General features: G+C 42.5%; 1 protein-coding gene across 1 annotated transcript in view; it reads right to left on the reverse strand.

The window, feature by feature from the left end:
• Nucleotides 1–15810, reverse strand: part of emid1 (EMI domain containing 1) — a gene marked incomplete at both ends in the record, with an annotated part of 50339 nt that overhangs the window by 140 nt on the left and 34389 nt on the right. Inside the window, 12 exons of the mRNA XM_079222596.1 lie at nucleotides 1123–1213; nucleotides 3632–3676; nucleotides 3929–3973; nucleotides 4059–4121; nucleotides 4232–4284; nucleotides 4644–4733; nucleotides 7238–7345; nucleotides 9674–9781; nucleotides 9880–9924; nucleotides 10874–11006; nucleotides 11110–11171; nucleotides 11279–11368. Of these exons, the coding sequence (XP_079078722.1) occupies nucleotides 1123–1213; nucleotides 3632–3676; nucleotides 3929–3973; nucleotides 4059–4121; nucleotides 4232–4284; nucleotides 4644–4733; nucleotides 7238–7345; nucleotides 9674–9781; nucleotides 9880–9924; nucleotides 10874–11006; nucleotides 11110–11171; nucleotides 11279–11368 (933 nt within the window). The remainder of the gene's footprint in view (nucleotides 1–1122; nucleotides 1214–3631; nucleotides 3677–3928; nucleotides 3974–4058; nucleotides 4122–4231; nucleotides 4285–4643; nucleotides 4734–7237; nucleotides 7346–9673; nucleotides 9782–9879; nucleotides 9925–10873; nucleotides 11007–11109; nucleotides 11172–11278; nucleotides 11369–15810) is intronic.

Genomic DNA, 15810 nt, shown 5'->3' on the forward strand with positions numbered 1-15810 from the left:
AAGAAAGACAGCAGTTGGAAAGGGGCCTCCCTGTCCATCAGTGTGTGAGGACATGTGCACTCTGCAGTCCTAATCCAAGTCTACTCTGACGTAGCTGCTAACCTGGAGGCGTCGTGAGTGGGTTCTTATTTTGATTGGACAACAGTTGCCAAGTTTTTATATTAAAATGATTAATCAACTAACTAGTGTTCAAGGGATTTATCAAATCCTTCTTTGCTCGATTCTTCTGTAAAGGAGGTGCATCTGGCTATTAGGGCTGCAACGACTGTTATCAATTTGTGTATTTATTGTTTCCTATAATTTTGTTGTTTCGTCTATAAGATGTTGACAACCAGCAATAGTTAAACACCAAAATGTATTCAATTTCAAAGACACAAAGCAGCAAATCTTCACATTTTTTTTGGATAAATTACTTAACAATTCAGTGATTAGCAAAATTGCGGTTTTGTTTCTGTCATTTGACTAATTGGTTTATTGACTTATCATTGCAGCACTACTGGCTAGACTAACACACTTTACATCCATCGATACACATTAACCTAAAAAGCACGGTTATTATACAAACGATTAAAGCCCCTGAAAACTTGATTTCAAATATTAGTTTTTCTTAATCAAATGAATGACTAAATAACAACAATCAACATTAAAAACAAACTTAGGTATTATTTATTTCAGTTGAGTTTATTAGGAGTTTAACACTCAGCTAATCTGCTTCAGCAGGACTGTGTGGGCATGGTTTGATCACATGTGATTGATGGTGCTGGCAAAATCAGCAACCAAATAAGTAAAACTTCATTTGATTTAGATTAAAATGTTGCTAAATCCTTATTGGTGCTTGGAAGTTTGTGACATCAACCAGCAAGAAGAGCAAAGAACAGAAAGAGTGAAATAGCTCATTTGAGTGTTTAAATAGGTTTTCAGGGATTAAAACATATCTGTGCTACAACCAAAACAATTCATACAGAAGAATACATCTGCTTTTCAGTGACTAGATCAACATTCAGCAGTTCAGGTACAAGTGGTCAATGTAATGCCTCTAACACTCAATCAAGACTTTCTAGATCTTGTCAAAAAGGTCAGTGAGGGCTGGCAGAGCTGTGGGTGAGGATGTCTCAGCGTTACCTGGCCAGATGATAGCCTCCAGCAGCGTCACCCTGCGAGCCAGAAGCTCAAGGTCTGCCTGCAAGTCGTGGAACATCTGCAAGCTAATGTCCTATCAGAGAGCAGTGACAGGGGGGACTGTGTGAGGGGGTGGAAACACCAGCCTGAGTCCCGGGGCTGCTCGCAACTCTTCCCACTCCCTGTCCCAGCAGTGAGGTACGGTGGCAGTTTTTTGCCCCCACCACCTTTGACCCCCGCCTAAAGCTGACCCTGCCTCAGGCCTCCTACTCACCATGAATACCGATCATAGTCTCAAGGATTAAAACCCTCTCGGCTAAGATCTTCAGCGCCTCTCTGATCTGATGTATGCCGTCCCCCTGTGAAGATAGATACAGCCGTCAAGGTAAAGAGCACAAGCAAAAGAACCGCTCGCCAAGATGCAAGTCATTTTGTCTCTCAATACAATTCAGCAGTTAGAAGGTTAAAACAGTCCACATATCTGCCCAGCACTCTCAGAGATATCTGTTCCCCGTATTTCTCCCTCATTCTCTGGCCATGCTGCTATATGAGGTCAGTCTCTGCCATGCTGGGCTGGGCAACATCGGCATGCACGTTACAGACCAGCCTCATGTTGGTGACATAACACAGCTGGATTACATTATCCCCGGATTTAGATTTGATCATGCCATCTGCATTCTTCTTGTTGAGTAGCACTTAAGCCAGGCGATTATTTTCAGCACCACAGCTTTCATTCTTAACGCTGTGGTCACTAAAGTTATCCAATGTTGTCTGATAAAATGAAGCCAGTATAGATCTACACTGAAATCTAATTTGTTTGTCTTTTGAGAAAGGATGAGGCCATGGCTTCATGAGTTGTACCTTGAGAAATAACAAAAGGAGTTGAACAAGAGAAGTAAAGCAGACAGAGACAGATGAAAGCATCAAGGCATGCAGAGAATAGCTGAAGCTTTTGGTGCACAGGTGAGTGAAATGCCTTATTAGTAAGACAAACCAAGGACATACTTTGTGTTTGGAGAAAAAAGGCAAGGTTTCTGAGTCATACAATAACTGATTAAATGTTATTTTAATGTTGGCAACGTGGCTTAGTTTGTTGGTTCGATCCATCACTTTGCTTCAGGCTGAAATATTGGTATGGTTTGTCATGAAATGTTGGGATGAATAGTATTGAGATATTCTGACTTTTTGATTATACCATCCTCAGGTCAAAACTAATGATATTATCAACCACAGCTGCATTGTCTGTGTAGTGTAGCAGATGCTAAACTATGATGTCAGAGACAGTAAACATTTTCACATCGGCAATGCAACCTTGTCCTTTTGAACATTAAAGCATTGCAGTCTGACAAAGAAACCAGCATGGCTGGAGACTCTGTTATCAGAGAATGAATCCCCAAATAAAATGTACAATTTAGATACTTTGCCTTATTTCTTTTTTAACCACCCTGTGTTATTTCACTCATTAGATGCATTTTGTAGTTGTAGATTTTCACATCCAGGAAAGAAAGTTTATGTGGTACTTGGAGGGGAAATCATGCAAGGTTGCATTGTGGGATAAAATAGGATAGCTGTATCCACTCCACTCACATCAGAGCACAACACGTCTAAACCCAACAGGACCCACCGCTGACACATATGGAGTGATTTGGCATATACATTTCCCACATTTGCTTCGTGGTTCTTTGAAACATTTTGAACTCCATAAAATCAAAGAAATAGTGATATTCCAATGAAAACGGTAACAAATTTGCTTCTAGAGGGATTTTCACTACATGAATTCACTCAGTCAGAGCTGGGGCATGGTGTTGTTACAAGATTGACGATGTTTCTTGTATTTTGTATATTTTTATGTATATGCCAAAGTCAGATGCTGAAAAGGTGACTGTGAAAGGTAGCCATGGGGACAGTAGCTTGCAGAGGGAGTCAGACAGCTTTAGGGTCAATAGGACAGTGTTGTGACAGGGGACAGCAGTCCAGAGCACACCCCGAGGACCAACAAAAACAAAAACACATTAACACGGAAAAGATTCCACACACCAAATCAGACAGATCAACAGCTAAAATCACGTATACGCAAACAGAAACAACAATGTAAAACAGACACTTTCTGACTATCGACATGGAGGAAAGTATGGACTTGAGAGAAAAAGAGATGAACACCACTTTGTGGCCAATCACAGCCATAAACATGGTGATTGTAAAAAGATCATAACCATAACCTGAGATGTGGGTCATGGTTAGACTTGAGCTTTAGTTTACAGAATAGCTTAAATGCATTGCAAAGTGAATACGTGATGACATAAGTTAAAGATATCTTACATTTAGATTTCTCTTGTAAAATGAGAAAGAGGTAAAAGAAAAATAAGGGTTAGACAGACACAGAAGAAATATTTAATGCTCAACAAAGGAATCTTAAAACATTTTGTTCAATCTTTTAACTAAAAGTAAAACTCTCCTGCCCAGGCCCTGTGTCACCATGTGAACTGTGAACTACCACCAACCACTTTCTTACCGGCAAGCCCTTCTCTCCTGGCTCTCCTCTGCCACCTGGTGTTCCCTACAAAGAAAGATCCACAACAGAATAAAATATGACTTAAAAACATTAATGAAAGCAGTGCAGCAGTTTACTTCAACAGAATAAGCCCCTTCTCTCTGAGACTGTGTTGTCGCAGGTCAGTGTGATTTGTAGCGCTGCTGGTAAGCGTAGTTTACAGTAATATAACCAGCTATGACATGTGTTGATGTTTCCCCCCATACGCTCGTTTACTCGGGCCATAATCATTAAGACAGCATGGTGGAGGAAGCTTACCGACTCGCCTCTGAAGCCCCGCTCTCCTTGGTAACCTAAAGGGCCCTGGGAAACCAAAGGCCTGTTGTTTAAGGATGCAGAGTACGTGGGAAAAACCTACTGAATGTCATCAAGTTGTGGGTGTACTCACTCTCTCTCCACGTTCTCCCTTTGGACCCACGGGGCCCTGCGTTCCAGGGGTTCCAGATTTCCCCTGTATTGAGTCGGGAAGGAAATTAAGAATGACAAGGATGAATTTGTACTGCAACAAATCTGACAGTGCTAAACTCAGTAAGTGCACCACGATGCTGTGAGTGAGCTTACGTTCAGTCCCGAGGGGCCAGAAGGTCCTGCTGGGCCTCTGGGACCTGGTGGACCTGCGTAATAGATAGAATGACTCATGTTGGTACCATCATGGTGGAGGCGTTGCTTGTGTTGTTGTGTTATGTACAGCACAAGTAGGTGTTTATGACTTCACTAAGTTGAAAAGGAATTTTCAGTGTGGTGACTCAATTCTGGGGGATGTTTGTGTTTGGTTCACCTGGTTAAGGATAAACATCTTTGCATATAAAATCATCTTTGCATATAAATCACAAAAAAACAAACCTAGAAGGCTGTATTTTTGCATGTAAAAGCATTTGGGATATTTGAATCTTTCAGTGTAGGGACAGAGTTTCACTAACTACTCTCTTGCACTATAGGGATAAACACAATATGGAAAGTGATAAACACTCACCGACAGGCCCGGCGGGACCCTGAGGTCCGGGAACAGGCAACCCTCGTGAGTCATGGAAAGTGTTGCTGTAGAAGAGGTCTTTTCCACGACCTGGAGTTGAAACAAATTGTGCAAATTTAATGGGAGCTACTTCAGTTTTTTCATTACTGTACAGTTTTATACATGTATTATTTTATCAATTATATTCTTTTTTTATTTTTGCCTTGAAGGGAATCATTAAGACTCAAACCTGGCTATCGTTATGGGTTTTTATTAATTGTATTCAATGATTGTCAACTAATCCAAAATACACTTCCATGGCATGAAAATGTAATGTTACTCTCTTTATATTGTGGGTATGCAGTAATTCATGTGATGCTGTACCTCCAATCAGCTCCACCAATCAAATGGTTTTATTTTGGTTACATTGGTAGATGGTGATCTTTAGGTTTAAGTCCATGGTTTTAGTGAATGAGGGATGATTTCTATGTAGCTTGAGAGAAAGTGCTCCCTGATAAGTGAATCTAAAGAAGCCTGTGGTGAAATGTCTTGTTCCCACAGTTGCATTTGTGATTTAATTAACAGATATGAACTTGTGAAACATATTGATCCAAGCCTTTCCAGTGTGTGATGTTTGAACATGGTTTGAGCTCACAGCTCGCTGCGCCCACGTCTTTCTCAACGCTGCAAAAAGCCGTTGTGGCACACGTTTTTGAATTAATCGGTTTCAAAGCGTAGTCGTGCCGTTGTTGTGTCCGGTCTGAAAGGGCCTTGAGTCCTGCTGTCACAAGTCACTGCATTCCTGCAGTAAATGCTGTGCACAAAGCAATCCAACTGTGTTGACGCTGCCTGAGAAGCCTGACTCTGAAGTGAAGGCAATCTTTATTTCATTAGAGTAACCTCCAGAGGGCAGTATTTTCCAACAAATACGAAAACGTCCCCTAATGACTCCAACAGGTTGGTAAACTACACTAAAATGTGTTCAAAAGCCCTAAAAGTAGTAGATCTGTGTTTAACCATTCATTAAAAAAACTTTCCACATCCAATGTGTAACAATGAGTGGATGTCTTCTTCTAACCGAGTGTACAAGAGGAAGAGGGTGAACATGTGAGCGATAGAGGAAGTGTGCGGTCATTAGGTCATTTTATATGGATAGGAAACACATATCCAATCCCAGCACGAGTCAGGAGACACAGAGAGAAAGAGGAGGAAGAGGAGGAGGAGGAGGAGGAGGAGGAGATGACAGCAAGAAACATCCTCCAGCTGCCAGAACGTTGCACATCGCTAACAGATCTTGACCAGAGGTGACATCCAAAACAGGCCCGCTCTCTCTGTCTATGTCTACTCGCTTTTCATTTCCTTTTAAGAATGCACTGGCATCTGTGGCTTAACACGACATAAGAATGTGTGAACAATGTTTAAACAACAAGGCTCCTCCTCACTACTACGTTCTGGCTGCTGAATAGAGTCCTCTCCTGATCAGCAGAAGGGAATTCCAACCCCCTGATGCAGACATAAAAGCCAAATAAGCCAGTGTTTTCTAAAGGAAGCTCAACATATCCCCTACTGTTACTTTGATGTGAAAGAAATGGCTTGCAGTCTCGGAAATCATCATGCCAACCTCAACCTACCCACAGGGTATCTCTACACAGGAACCCAGAGCTTGCAAATATGCATGCTGCATTCTTTGTTTTACCACTGGATCCACATTAAAAAACGCAGATGCGTTGACCTTGAAAGAGACGGAGTGGGCCCCCATCTGTCTCTCACACTTCCCTTTAGCTGTCTGAGCTGCCTACATCTGGAAGTTGTTGAGTGACATCAGTGATGGACAGGTTCTCATCACAGCATGTGAAGTCTGAGTCAATCTCAGACTGTCTCTGCCTTCATTTAAGACTCTTTGATTCTCTTGTAATAAGAAGCGAGAAGCGGTTAGAGAATTACCACCATCCTGTCTGTTTCTCATTCTCTTTGATTCCTTTGTTTATCAGTAGTCCGAAAATTTCTGAAAGCTCTTACGCAGCAGGAGAGAACATGTCTGTGAGCCCGCTAAAAACTCATGAACATCAACACTTTGCAGTATGAAAAAAACCTACATCCTCATGTAGCCGGAGACCAAAGATTTGATTTGTGTACATGCGTTCATGCTGGTTCATGGCAAACTGAATTTGTTGGAAATATTTGTAGGAAATATACAGCGAAAAACAAGGAAGTACGCTGATTTGACATATTCGGTCTAAAGTTTCCTGTAGTGTCAGTAGTGCCTGGAGACAACAAGCTGAAAATAAAAGAGTGCGTGTGGAAAAAACGGTAGAAAGCAGTTATTGTACCATTAGCTGCTACTAGCTTAACACACCCAAATCTCTGTCCAAATTGTTGGTGGTTGAGTTGCCTTGTGGGCAATGTATGTTTGACCAGAAGGATGTATGGAAAAAAAGGAGTCAATATCTTTGGTTCTGCTGCATCAATTTGTGAAACCTATTTAAGGCAATACTAAATTGGTAACATACTCTTTTAAGACTCAACTTAGTAACAAACTAAAAAAAAAAAATGTTTTGGTGGGGAATTTGTGTCATGGTGACTGTATGAAGTCTGTTAGTGGTCCAGGGTCTTACTGTGGTCTGGATCTGGGATGTGGGCACTGGCCGGAGCTGGAGGCCCTGGAGGGCCAGGCGGGCCTGGTAGACCCTTCTCTCCTGGGAGTCCTTGTGGACCACGGGGGCCTGAGAGGAGAAATGACAGAAACATAACTGTGGTGACGTACTTGAGAGGTATGTCATAGCAAAATATGATCATAAAACCTCACAGCACAACAGCAGACTGGTAATGATAAATGTCTGTGGATGATGTGATGATAGGAGGATAAACTATGACAAAGACCAGAGAGGAAATAGATTAGATAAAGTGCTGAATGAAACAACATAATAGTGTCTGGCAGGATGTGTGTGTGTGTGTGTGTGTGTGTGTGTGTGTGTGTGTGTGTGTGTGTGTGTGTGTGTGTGTGTGTGTGTGTGTGTGTGTGTGTGTGTGCGTGCGTGTGCGTGTGTGTCATTATACATTAAGTATGTATGTGCACATGTGAAGTAAACTGAGCAGCTGGACAGAGGAGAAATGAATGAACTGGGCGACTTTGTTTCTCTGTAATTAAAAATACATGGAGGGTCTTTAATGGTCAGGAAGCTGGGAACTGATTTAGGGACATGGAGAAACTCAAATAAACACCACTAAACTCTGAAAAGTGTTGCTGGCACTGGTTCATAAAAAAATAAATGCTCCCTGCATACACACTACTAGCTTTTGGACATATATGTGTGTATGTGTGTGTGTGTGTGTGTGTGTGTGTGTGTGTGTGTGTGTGTGTGTGTGCTTGAGTAAAAGCCTGTTGCTGGTCTTTATGGGCTGGTCCAGAAGTGTCCCTCCTCCTCCCCCAGCCATTTTTTGAAGGTGGAAAAAAAGCACCACCACAAATACATCTGACCTCATTGTTTGGAGTCGCCTGAAGTAATGCTGCACCCTAAACACCACCTCCTGCCCTCCGACAGACCCAGACTCATCACCTCTCTGTTTATGTACTGATGCAACTGACAATGACAGCCCCACTAATTGCTGCTTTGCAAGGTAATGTTATTACAGCTCTGATTTGACACTTCTGTGGGCCGTTTTCACTTAGTCTTGGTAAACACTGCAGCATGACCGACTGTGTTTTGGCTGCACCGGGGAGACTGTAAACTATAATCTGCAGAATAGTGGTTCAAATGGCCAATCAAAGTGGCCATTTAGAGTATCTGTGACATATTGGTGGATACAATTTAAATTGTTCCTGCAGAATAATGGTTCCCTAGAGCAGCCGGGGGATGGTCAGTCAAAATATGAGTGAAAGTTTGAAAAATAACTTTCCTGTAACTCCTCAGGCTATATCACAACAAGTTCACTTTTCTCCCATCTTTCCAATGACCTCTGGCTCAAAAACATATTTATCTACATGTTCCATGATATTTGGACACATTCCAGTCCTGTGTTTATCTTTCTCTTTAAAATGAAAAAAAATCAGCACAATAAGGAAAACAGAGCTTCAGATGCAACTTAAGACATAGCTCTGGCTTTGGGCACTTATGAAGTAATGGAGACAGAAAAAACAATAACACCACAGGCATATGGAAATCATAAGGACCTGTGATTTGTGTATATATAGATCATGTTCATTTCAGATTGAAGTCACATGGCGCTTCTTGGAAAGTGGGTTTGTAGTTTAACTTTTGCTCTAAATCTTCATCTTTACCAAGCAGCAGGCACAGAGCAGGGGTCATACTTTAGCCTGAGAGGAGAGAGGCACTCCCTTCATGATCCAGAGCAGAGAAAAGCCTATAGCGAGAGCAGATGTTGTGACAAACGTATACTGCCATTTACTCAGTCATCATTCATGTCACAGCTGCCTGTGGATTTTCTTGTTCCCCAACAGGTCATCTATTATTTGTACATAACCAGTGAGCTTTGAATACATGAAGCAGATTCATGACTCTGGTTGGTGAGCAGCAGCACATGTTTGAAGGAGTTTATATGTAGTCTGAAAACAAACGATTTTGCTGCCCAATGAAACAACACTTTTTCAGAAACATATGATTTTAAAAGCCAACCACTAGCAAAATGACAAAATTCCAGCAAATTACACTAACATTTAGCGCTCGAGAGTCTGTGGGTTTGATTGGGTTGTTTAAGAGAAAGACAAACAATCTGAAGCAGGACAACACGGATTGGTCTTTTGTTGGAGCTCTCCCTGATTTTTCCTCTGTTGTTTCCACGGGTCTTTGGTCAACAGTGAGCCCTTAAGATGTCTTGTTCTACAGACAACAGATTAAGTGGACAGGCAAGTATACAACTGCCCTGCAACAGCCTCCGTCTCTCTCAATGACACACACACACACAAAAATCATCACAACATGCTTGTTGAAAAAACTGTGTCAACATCGACTAAGACAAGGTTAATTTGTTTCTCTCACCTCACAACTGTGTGCTAACCGTCAACTCTATTTCTACTTTCAGTCCTCTCTTACCTGCAGGTCCTGAAGATCCCTTCGATCCAGGGCTTCCAGATGGGCCCCTTGTCCCACCCTCCCCCCGAGGCCCACTGGGACCTGGCAGCCCTCGAGACCCTGGCTTCCCTAAGAGGTGGAAACAGTCATGAGTAATCAATAAGCCTTAACTTGTTTCATCTTAAATTGTTTTACATGGGCTGAAAGCAACGATGGCTACAAGTTACCTTCTCTGCCAGGAAGCCCATCTCTCCCATTTTCACCATGAGGACCTGTAATGAAAACAGAAATGAGTGGTGTAGTTTAAAAATCTTGCCTGGAACCACCTGGAGAAGAGGTTGTGTAAAATCCACTGAGGGATGGGATGAAAGTCATAGAGCAAAAATATGTATATTTTAGTTACGGCCGAATTCAATTTCAGTTCCAAAATACTAAATAGTTTTCATCAACTAAAGAAAAGCTAAATTTGGGGAGTTTTCAAAAGGCCTAATTAATTCATTTGGACTCAGCTAATGGATTTCTGAAAATGATCGATGGCTGAATTCTACAGAAAAGTGGAAAAAAGCTGTACAAAGTCCCTCATGTCTCCAGAGGGAGCTGGGTAATGTCGGATAAAAATTACCTCAAGTGATGTCACTTGTGTAAAGTAAAGAATACCAGACCTCTGTAGCAAGATCCTCATCTCTCCTTAAGGCTAGCAGCTCAAGCTATATTAGCCACGACTAGCATTTCACAACAAAATCTCCGTCGGTGGTTAAGTTGCATTGTGGGTTTAAGAATACTGAGTGTCTATTCTCTCGACAGTAGTGAATGAGGGTCCTGGGCAGCACACATTTGCTCGGGGATTCAAAACTTCCGCCATCAGAGTATTTTTTTATGTTTTTATGTTCTATAAATCACATAAAATGCCTTCACATAGTGGCTATAATTGGGTATAAGTTCTGGGTGAAACACAATGTTAATATAACTTTTTAAACGTCCTCTGACAGTGCAGCAGGGTTAGTGAACTCTCACAGTGCAGGATTGTTGTGCTCTGAAGTTAAAGGAAATGAGTGTGTGTGCAGTAGAGGAAATAGGATCTGAGCAGAGGTGAGCAGGTAGAGGGCTAAGAGTGATTTTTCAATTATCAAAACACAAAATCCTCAACTCCCTTAGACAGAAATATGCTGTATGTTTCTTGAACCTAAAACATATTCATGCATCACTGCATGATATATCTACCTGCAGGTCCCTGCTCACCAGGAGCTCCCTGAGCGGGCACAGGCCCCGTCAGCGATGAGGCCTCTGGTGCAGTTGCTCCTTTACCCTGAAGGTGGCGATGTGATATGGATGCCGGGGCAGTGTATAATTGGACCTGGTTCAAGAAGACATCAAACAAGTGTGGGCAATATGCTTGATTAATGTTAAATTAATATTTCAGGGATTCAGATACGGTGGCTGGATGAGCACGTCCAAACCTTCGCCTCCAGTGAGCTCAGCCTGTCGGTCAAAGCTGTGATTCGACTGCAGTTGAGACAATCTAAAAAAACAAAACAAAAATGTATTTACCATCAGGAATCAGACACTTGAACATATAGTATACCTTTGCTATTCTGTAGTAGAGTCAAAGTAGTCACATGTTCTTACTAGAGATTGTCTCTCCTGTGCGTGCAGGCGGGCGGCGCAGAGTGGATGGTTTCCTGACGGCCTCTTGGGCTGCAAGCGGGTTCCTTGCATCTATAACACAAGATAAAAACACAGAAAAATGTGAACTCTGTGGCTTGAAGTTGAATTTATAGTGACTTATTGACCTTGAAAACACAATCTTTCGGTGCCTGTCAATCAAATTAAATGGAAATCACTTCAAATGCTTTTTACAACAAACAGCAGCATGTGCTGTAACTGCTCGGCTACGAAGGCTCTTCGCAGACATGAAATCAATGCTTATTTTTTACTTGTCCCGTAACCACAATCTCTCTCTTTCTTTAACCAAGTGTTTTAGTTGTCTAGTCTCAACTGTAAATGCCATGTGCTGAAATTGTAGGGAAAAAATTCAAAGATTGGTTGATGTTTTTTGGGGCCCACAGGTGCTAATGACAGATGCAATGTGGATGATATGGACGTTACATTGCGCTGTGGGTCGTGTGAGGATGTTTCACTGAGGATGATAGAAAATCAACTCTGGTCCGGCTTCTCTGTCTGTGGTTTCTATCCTCCAGGGGAACTTCTCAATATCAGAAAGCCAGAGAGTGCTGACAATAAGAATACAATAAGTTCAAAGTTGTAGACAAGACCGAAATTGAAATCCCCAGACAGTTGCTACTTTTGTCATTGTTACAAATCCAAGAGACAAACATTTTTCCAAGCTGCTTTCCTTTTGCCTTGCTTCTTTGGAGTACACAATCGTAAAGCCTTTCAGAGAGGGAGTGTAAAGACAAACAATAGTTTCCTTGTGCAGAGAGAATGGGCAGTTTCGGCTCGCATTCTGTCTTGCCTTCATTTTATGAAGTGTGGGAGTTTGTGTCCCTGGGTTCTGGATGTTTTGAATGGGCAGAGCTTTTGGAAATGCTAGACTGACTCCTTTGTCTGGCCTGGTCTGGCTCTGGTCGGCCCAGGTGCTCCTGATACAAACAAGCGGCTGGGTTCAGCACTTCATTAGCCGCCAGGAAGCTCGTCTTGGTGTTGATCGTGGCCGCTGGCCACTGAATGGCAAAGTGCTAATACTAAAAGAAGCCATCAAGCAGCACCTGCAGCATCAAGATGGAGCAGGAGAGCATTTTTCTTCTTCTTCTTCAACAGCCTCCCTTATTGTACCATCATATGTTATGATCCAGGAGGAAAGGAAAGTGGAGAGTTTATTGTCAAGAAGATAAATAAACATTTAGGAACGTAAGACAAGAAAACATAAAGAGGGGAGAGTATGAAAAGTACACAGAACACATGGTTTAGGGTAAAGTGAGACCACTTCAATAATTTCCCCTCCTCAACCTCTGCGCTCATGATTTCACTGTTTTGGGTTCTAGGTAATTCTCACAGGATTACAAGTGTAGATGGATTTAAACCATGTCAGAGCTGAGAGTGAAATGTTATGGCATGTGCTCTAGATTGTAGAAAACGCTCCTTCATATTGATAACAATGTACTTGGAGAACACACAAATCTGCAGCGCACTGCAGTCCACATGGGGAGACTGCAGAGACAAAGAGAGGTGTGTGTGAGTGTACATGTACATGCCGGGGACATTTTCTCTGGAGGTCGGCTGATGTAGATGGCTGCATTCCATTACAAAAGGGGCTCTGGATAGGAAATCTAGCTCTCACCCCTAAAGGCATCACTTCTCCCTTTGGAGTAAAGCACGTCCCCCTCACCCACACTCCTGCTATTGTATGAAGCATTAACCCAGCTTCCAAGCACAGCAGTCTCCCACACACACACACACACACCTCTTACACTCTCTCTCTCTCTCTCTCTCTGTCTGTCTTGCAACAACAACATTTAAAATCCTGCAAGATCCATCTTTTCTTCTGCATCTATCGTGAGAGTATGCTAACCACATTGTGTGTGTGTGTGTGTGTGTGTGTGTGTGTGTGTGTGTGTGTGTGTGTGTGCACACAGGCAGCGTTCAAGGACTGGAGTAAGAGGATGAAAGTTGGACGACAATAACAACGCCACGGTTAATGAATGCCCCCCCAAATCAACGCAGTTCATTGTTTCTACTCTTTGTTCTCAGTGGGGTAATTGCTCTTGTGGGGCGTGGTCAAAGAAATGTGTGAATGTATTTGACCTTTTGCCCCCATGTTGCACTGGTTCCTAATCAGCGACTGAGTCACTCTTCACCAGAGAAATACCCCCATAGAGAATTCAGCAGGCCAGAGGCCGTTCTTACATCAGCTCTTTCTCTCGATCTGCTTCTCTGTGTCTGTCTCTCACACACACACACACACACACACACACACACACACACATACACACACACACACACACACACACACACACACACACACACACACACACACACACACACACACACACACACACACACAAATTAATTTGTTTACTAATACTCTTTGAATAATCTTTCTCCCTGCTGGCACAATAATCTTCTAGGCAAAGGAGGAAGATATTAAGGTTATCTTTTCCTTTTGCATATTGACATTTAATAATGTGTGTATTCAGGCCTTTATGCGATGAATGTTAATGCAAGTAGAGGATAATATGCACTTTATATTGCGTATAAAAGGTATTTTGAAGCAGCAGGACCTGGCTGCAGTGACGAGAAGTAAAAAGCAAACAGATTTCGCAGAACACTTATCCAGACTGAATTTATCTAAATTAAAGTTTATTATGGAGCTCTGAAGCCATCCAAAAGCCAAAGTGAGCTCTTACAGCACACAGTCTATAAGACATTTCTATGAATGTCGCTTGGGGCGAAGGTTAGAAAGGCCGATGAAATTGTTCATTGAAATCTGAGCAATATGTCTGCCTCACATTTCGCCCCGTGGGCCTCAGATCAAACCCTGATGCGAGTTTCTCTGCTGGGTTTCCTCAGCTTCACCTCACTCTCTGCTGGAATAAATAAACGGACCACTAGATTAAGTTTGTTTCAATTAAATACTCATTGTATAACTCATCAATACTGCGCTGTCGGTCCAGATTTGTATCTTGTATCCAGATATTGCTGAGACAAACTGCTTGCTGTTCACTTCTATTTACTTGTGATCCCGTGTGATTTTATTTCATTTCCTTTGGCACATTAAATATTTTGAGGCATGACAATGCAGACAGAAAGAGGGTGAATGATAGCTTGCCATGGTAACAAATTGTGATTCAACACGATGCATTGATGCCAAGTGTGAAACGGGCCAAGAGGGGAAGCAGCAACATTTTCGACTTGGATTCCACAAAATCATTAACAACCTGCTCTTACCATTATACCATTATGTTAACATTATGGGAGCTTTATTCCAAAGTTGTTAAGACCCACTTGGAGTTGTGGTGGTGCCACCAGGGTGGGAGCCAAGGGGACGCTGACCAGGACTGCAGCTGCACCTCTCTCTCTACAAACTGAAGTGTGTGTGTATGTGTGTGTGTGTATGTGTGTGTGTGTGTGTGTGTGTATGTGTGTGTGTGTGTGTGTGTGTGTGTGTGTGTGTGTGTGTGTGTGTGTGTGTGTGTGTATGTGTGTGTGTATGTATGTGTGTGTGTGTGTGAGAGAGAAAAAAGTGCGATGGTGACACACACACACACACACACACACACACACACACACACACACACACACACAGGCTGTATTATTAATGGGCCAAGGTCATTCCTTTAGGGAAACTCTCCCAGTAAAATAAACCAGCGCTCTCTTGCTAAGAGCCCAGTTAGCCCTGCCAACCAGAGCCCTTAAACACACATCTCACACTCAACTGAACCGACTGCCTGATCCTCGAAGCTCGTCACCTATTGAGGTTTATTTGTCATCTGCAGAAATATTCAGCAGCTTGCACACAGACAGGCCTTTAGAAGCTTTATGCATGTACGAGTGAGACTTTGGTTGTCCTCTCATATTGTCTGCAGCAGATGGTGGACAAATGTATAATATCACAGTGTGTCTGTATACTGTTTTCTCAAAGTGTTAAGTTCCTTTAGGGAGATGCAGTACAGGGGCCTGGGAGCAGCTGTGAATGCAAACATCAAAACACACACAATCACATGCACACACACAGCAGAGTGCGAGGTCCTGATCCATCTCTGTCTGGTCAATTAGCTGAGCTCAGCGCTGCAGCATCATTAGTGACCAGATGCTGAGAGCCAACCAGGGAAGGCGTTTGTCTCTGTCTCTGCACCGCCTCAGATAGACTGAAAACTGCTGCTGCCTTTACAGAAAAACACACACGCGCACACACACACGCACGCACGCACGCGCACGCACGCACGCACACCCACCCACACACACACACACACACATACACACACACAAAGCCAAGGTGAACAGGAGGCTTCTCCGAACATATGTTTGCTGAGCTAGCAATTTCTTTTGTCTCTTTTTAAAAAATGCAAAATAGACAAATAAGGTGACCCAAATAACCCAATTATTGTACATTTCAAAAGTTACTTTTGTACGTTGTTGTTTGTATGTGTTTATATATTGTGTGTAAGGCAACCCAAAAATATGAGACATTGTTTTTGTTT

This window comes from Taurulus bubalis, assembly GCF_910589615.1.
Source record: "Taurulus bubalis genome assembly, chromosome: 8".
Lineage (NCBI taxonomy): Eukaryota > Metazoa > Chordata > Actinopteri > Perciformes > Cottidae > Taurulus > Taurulus bubalis.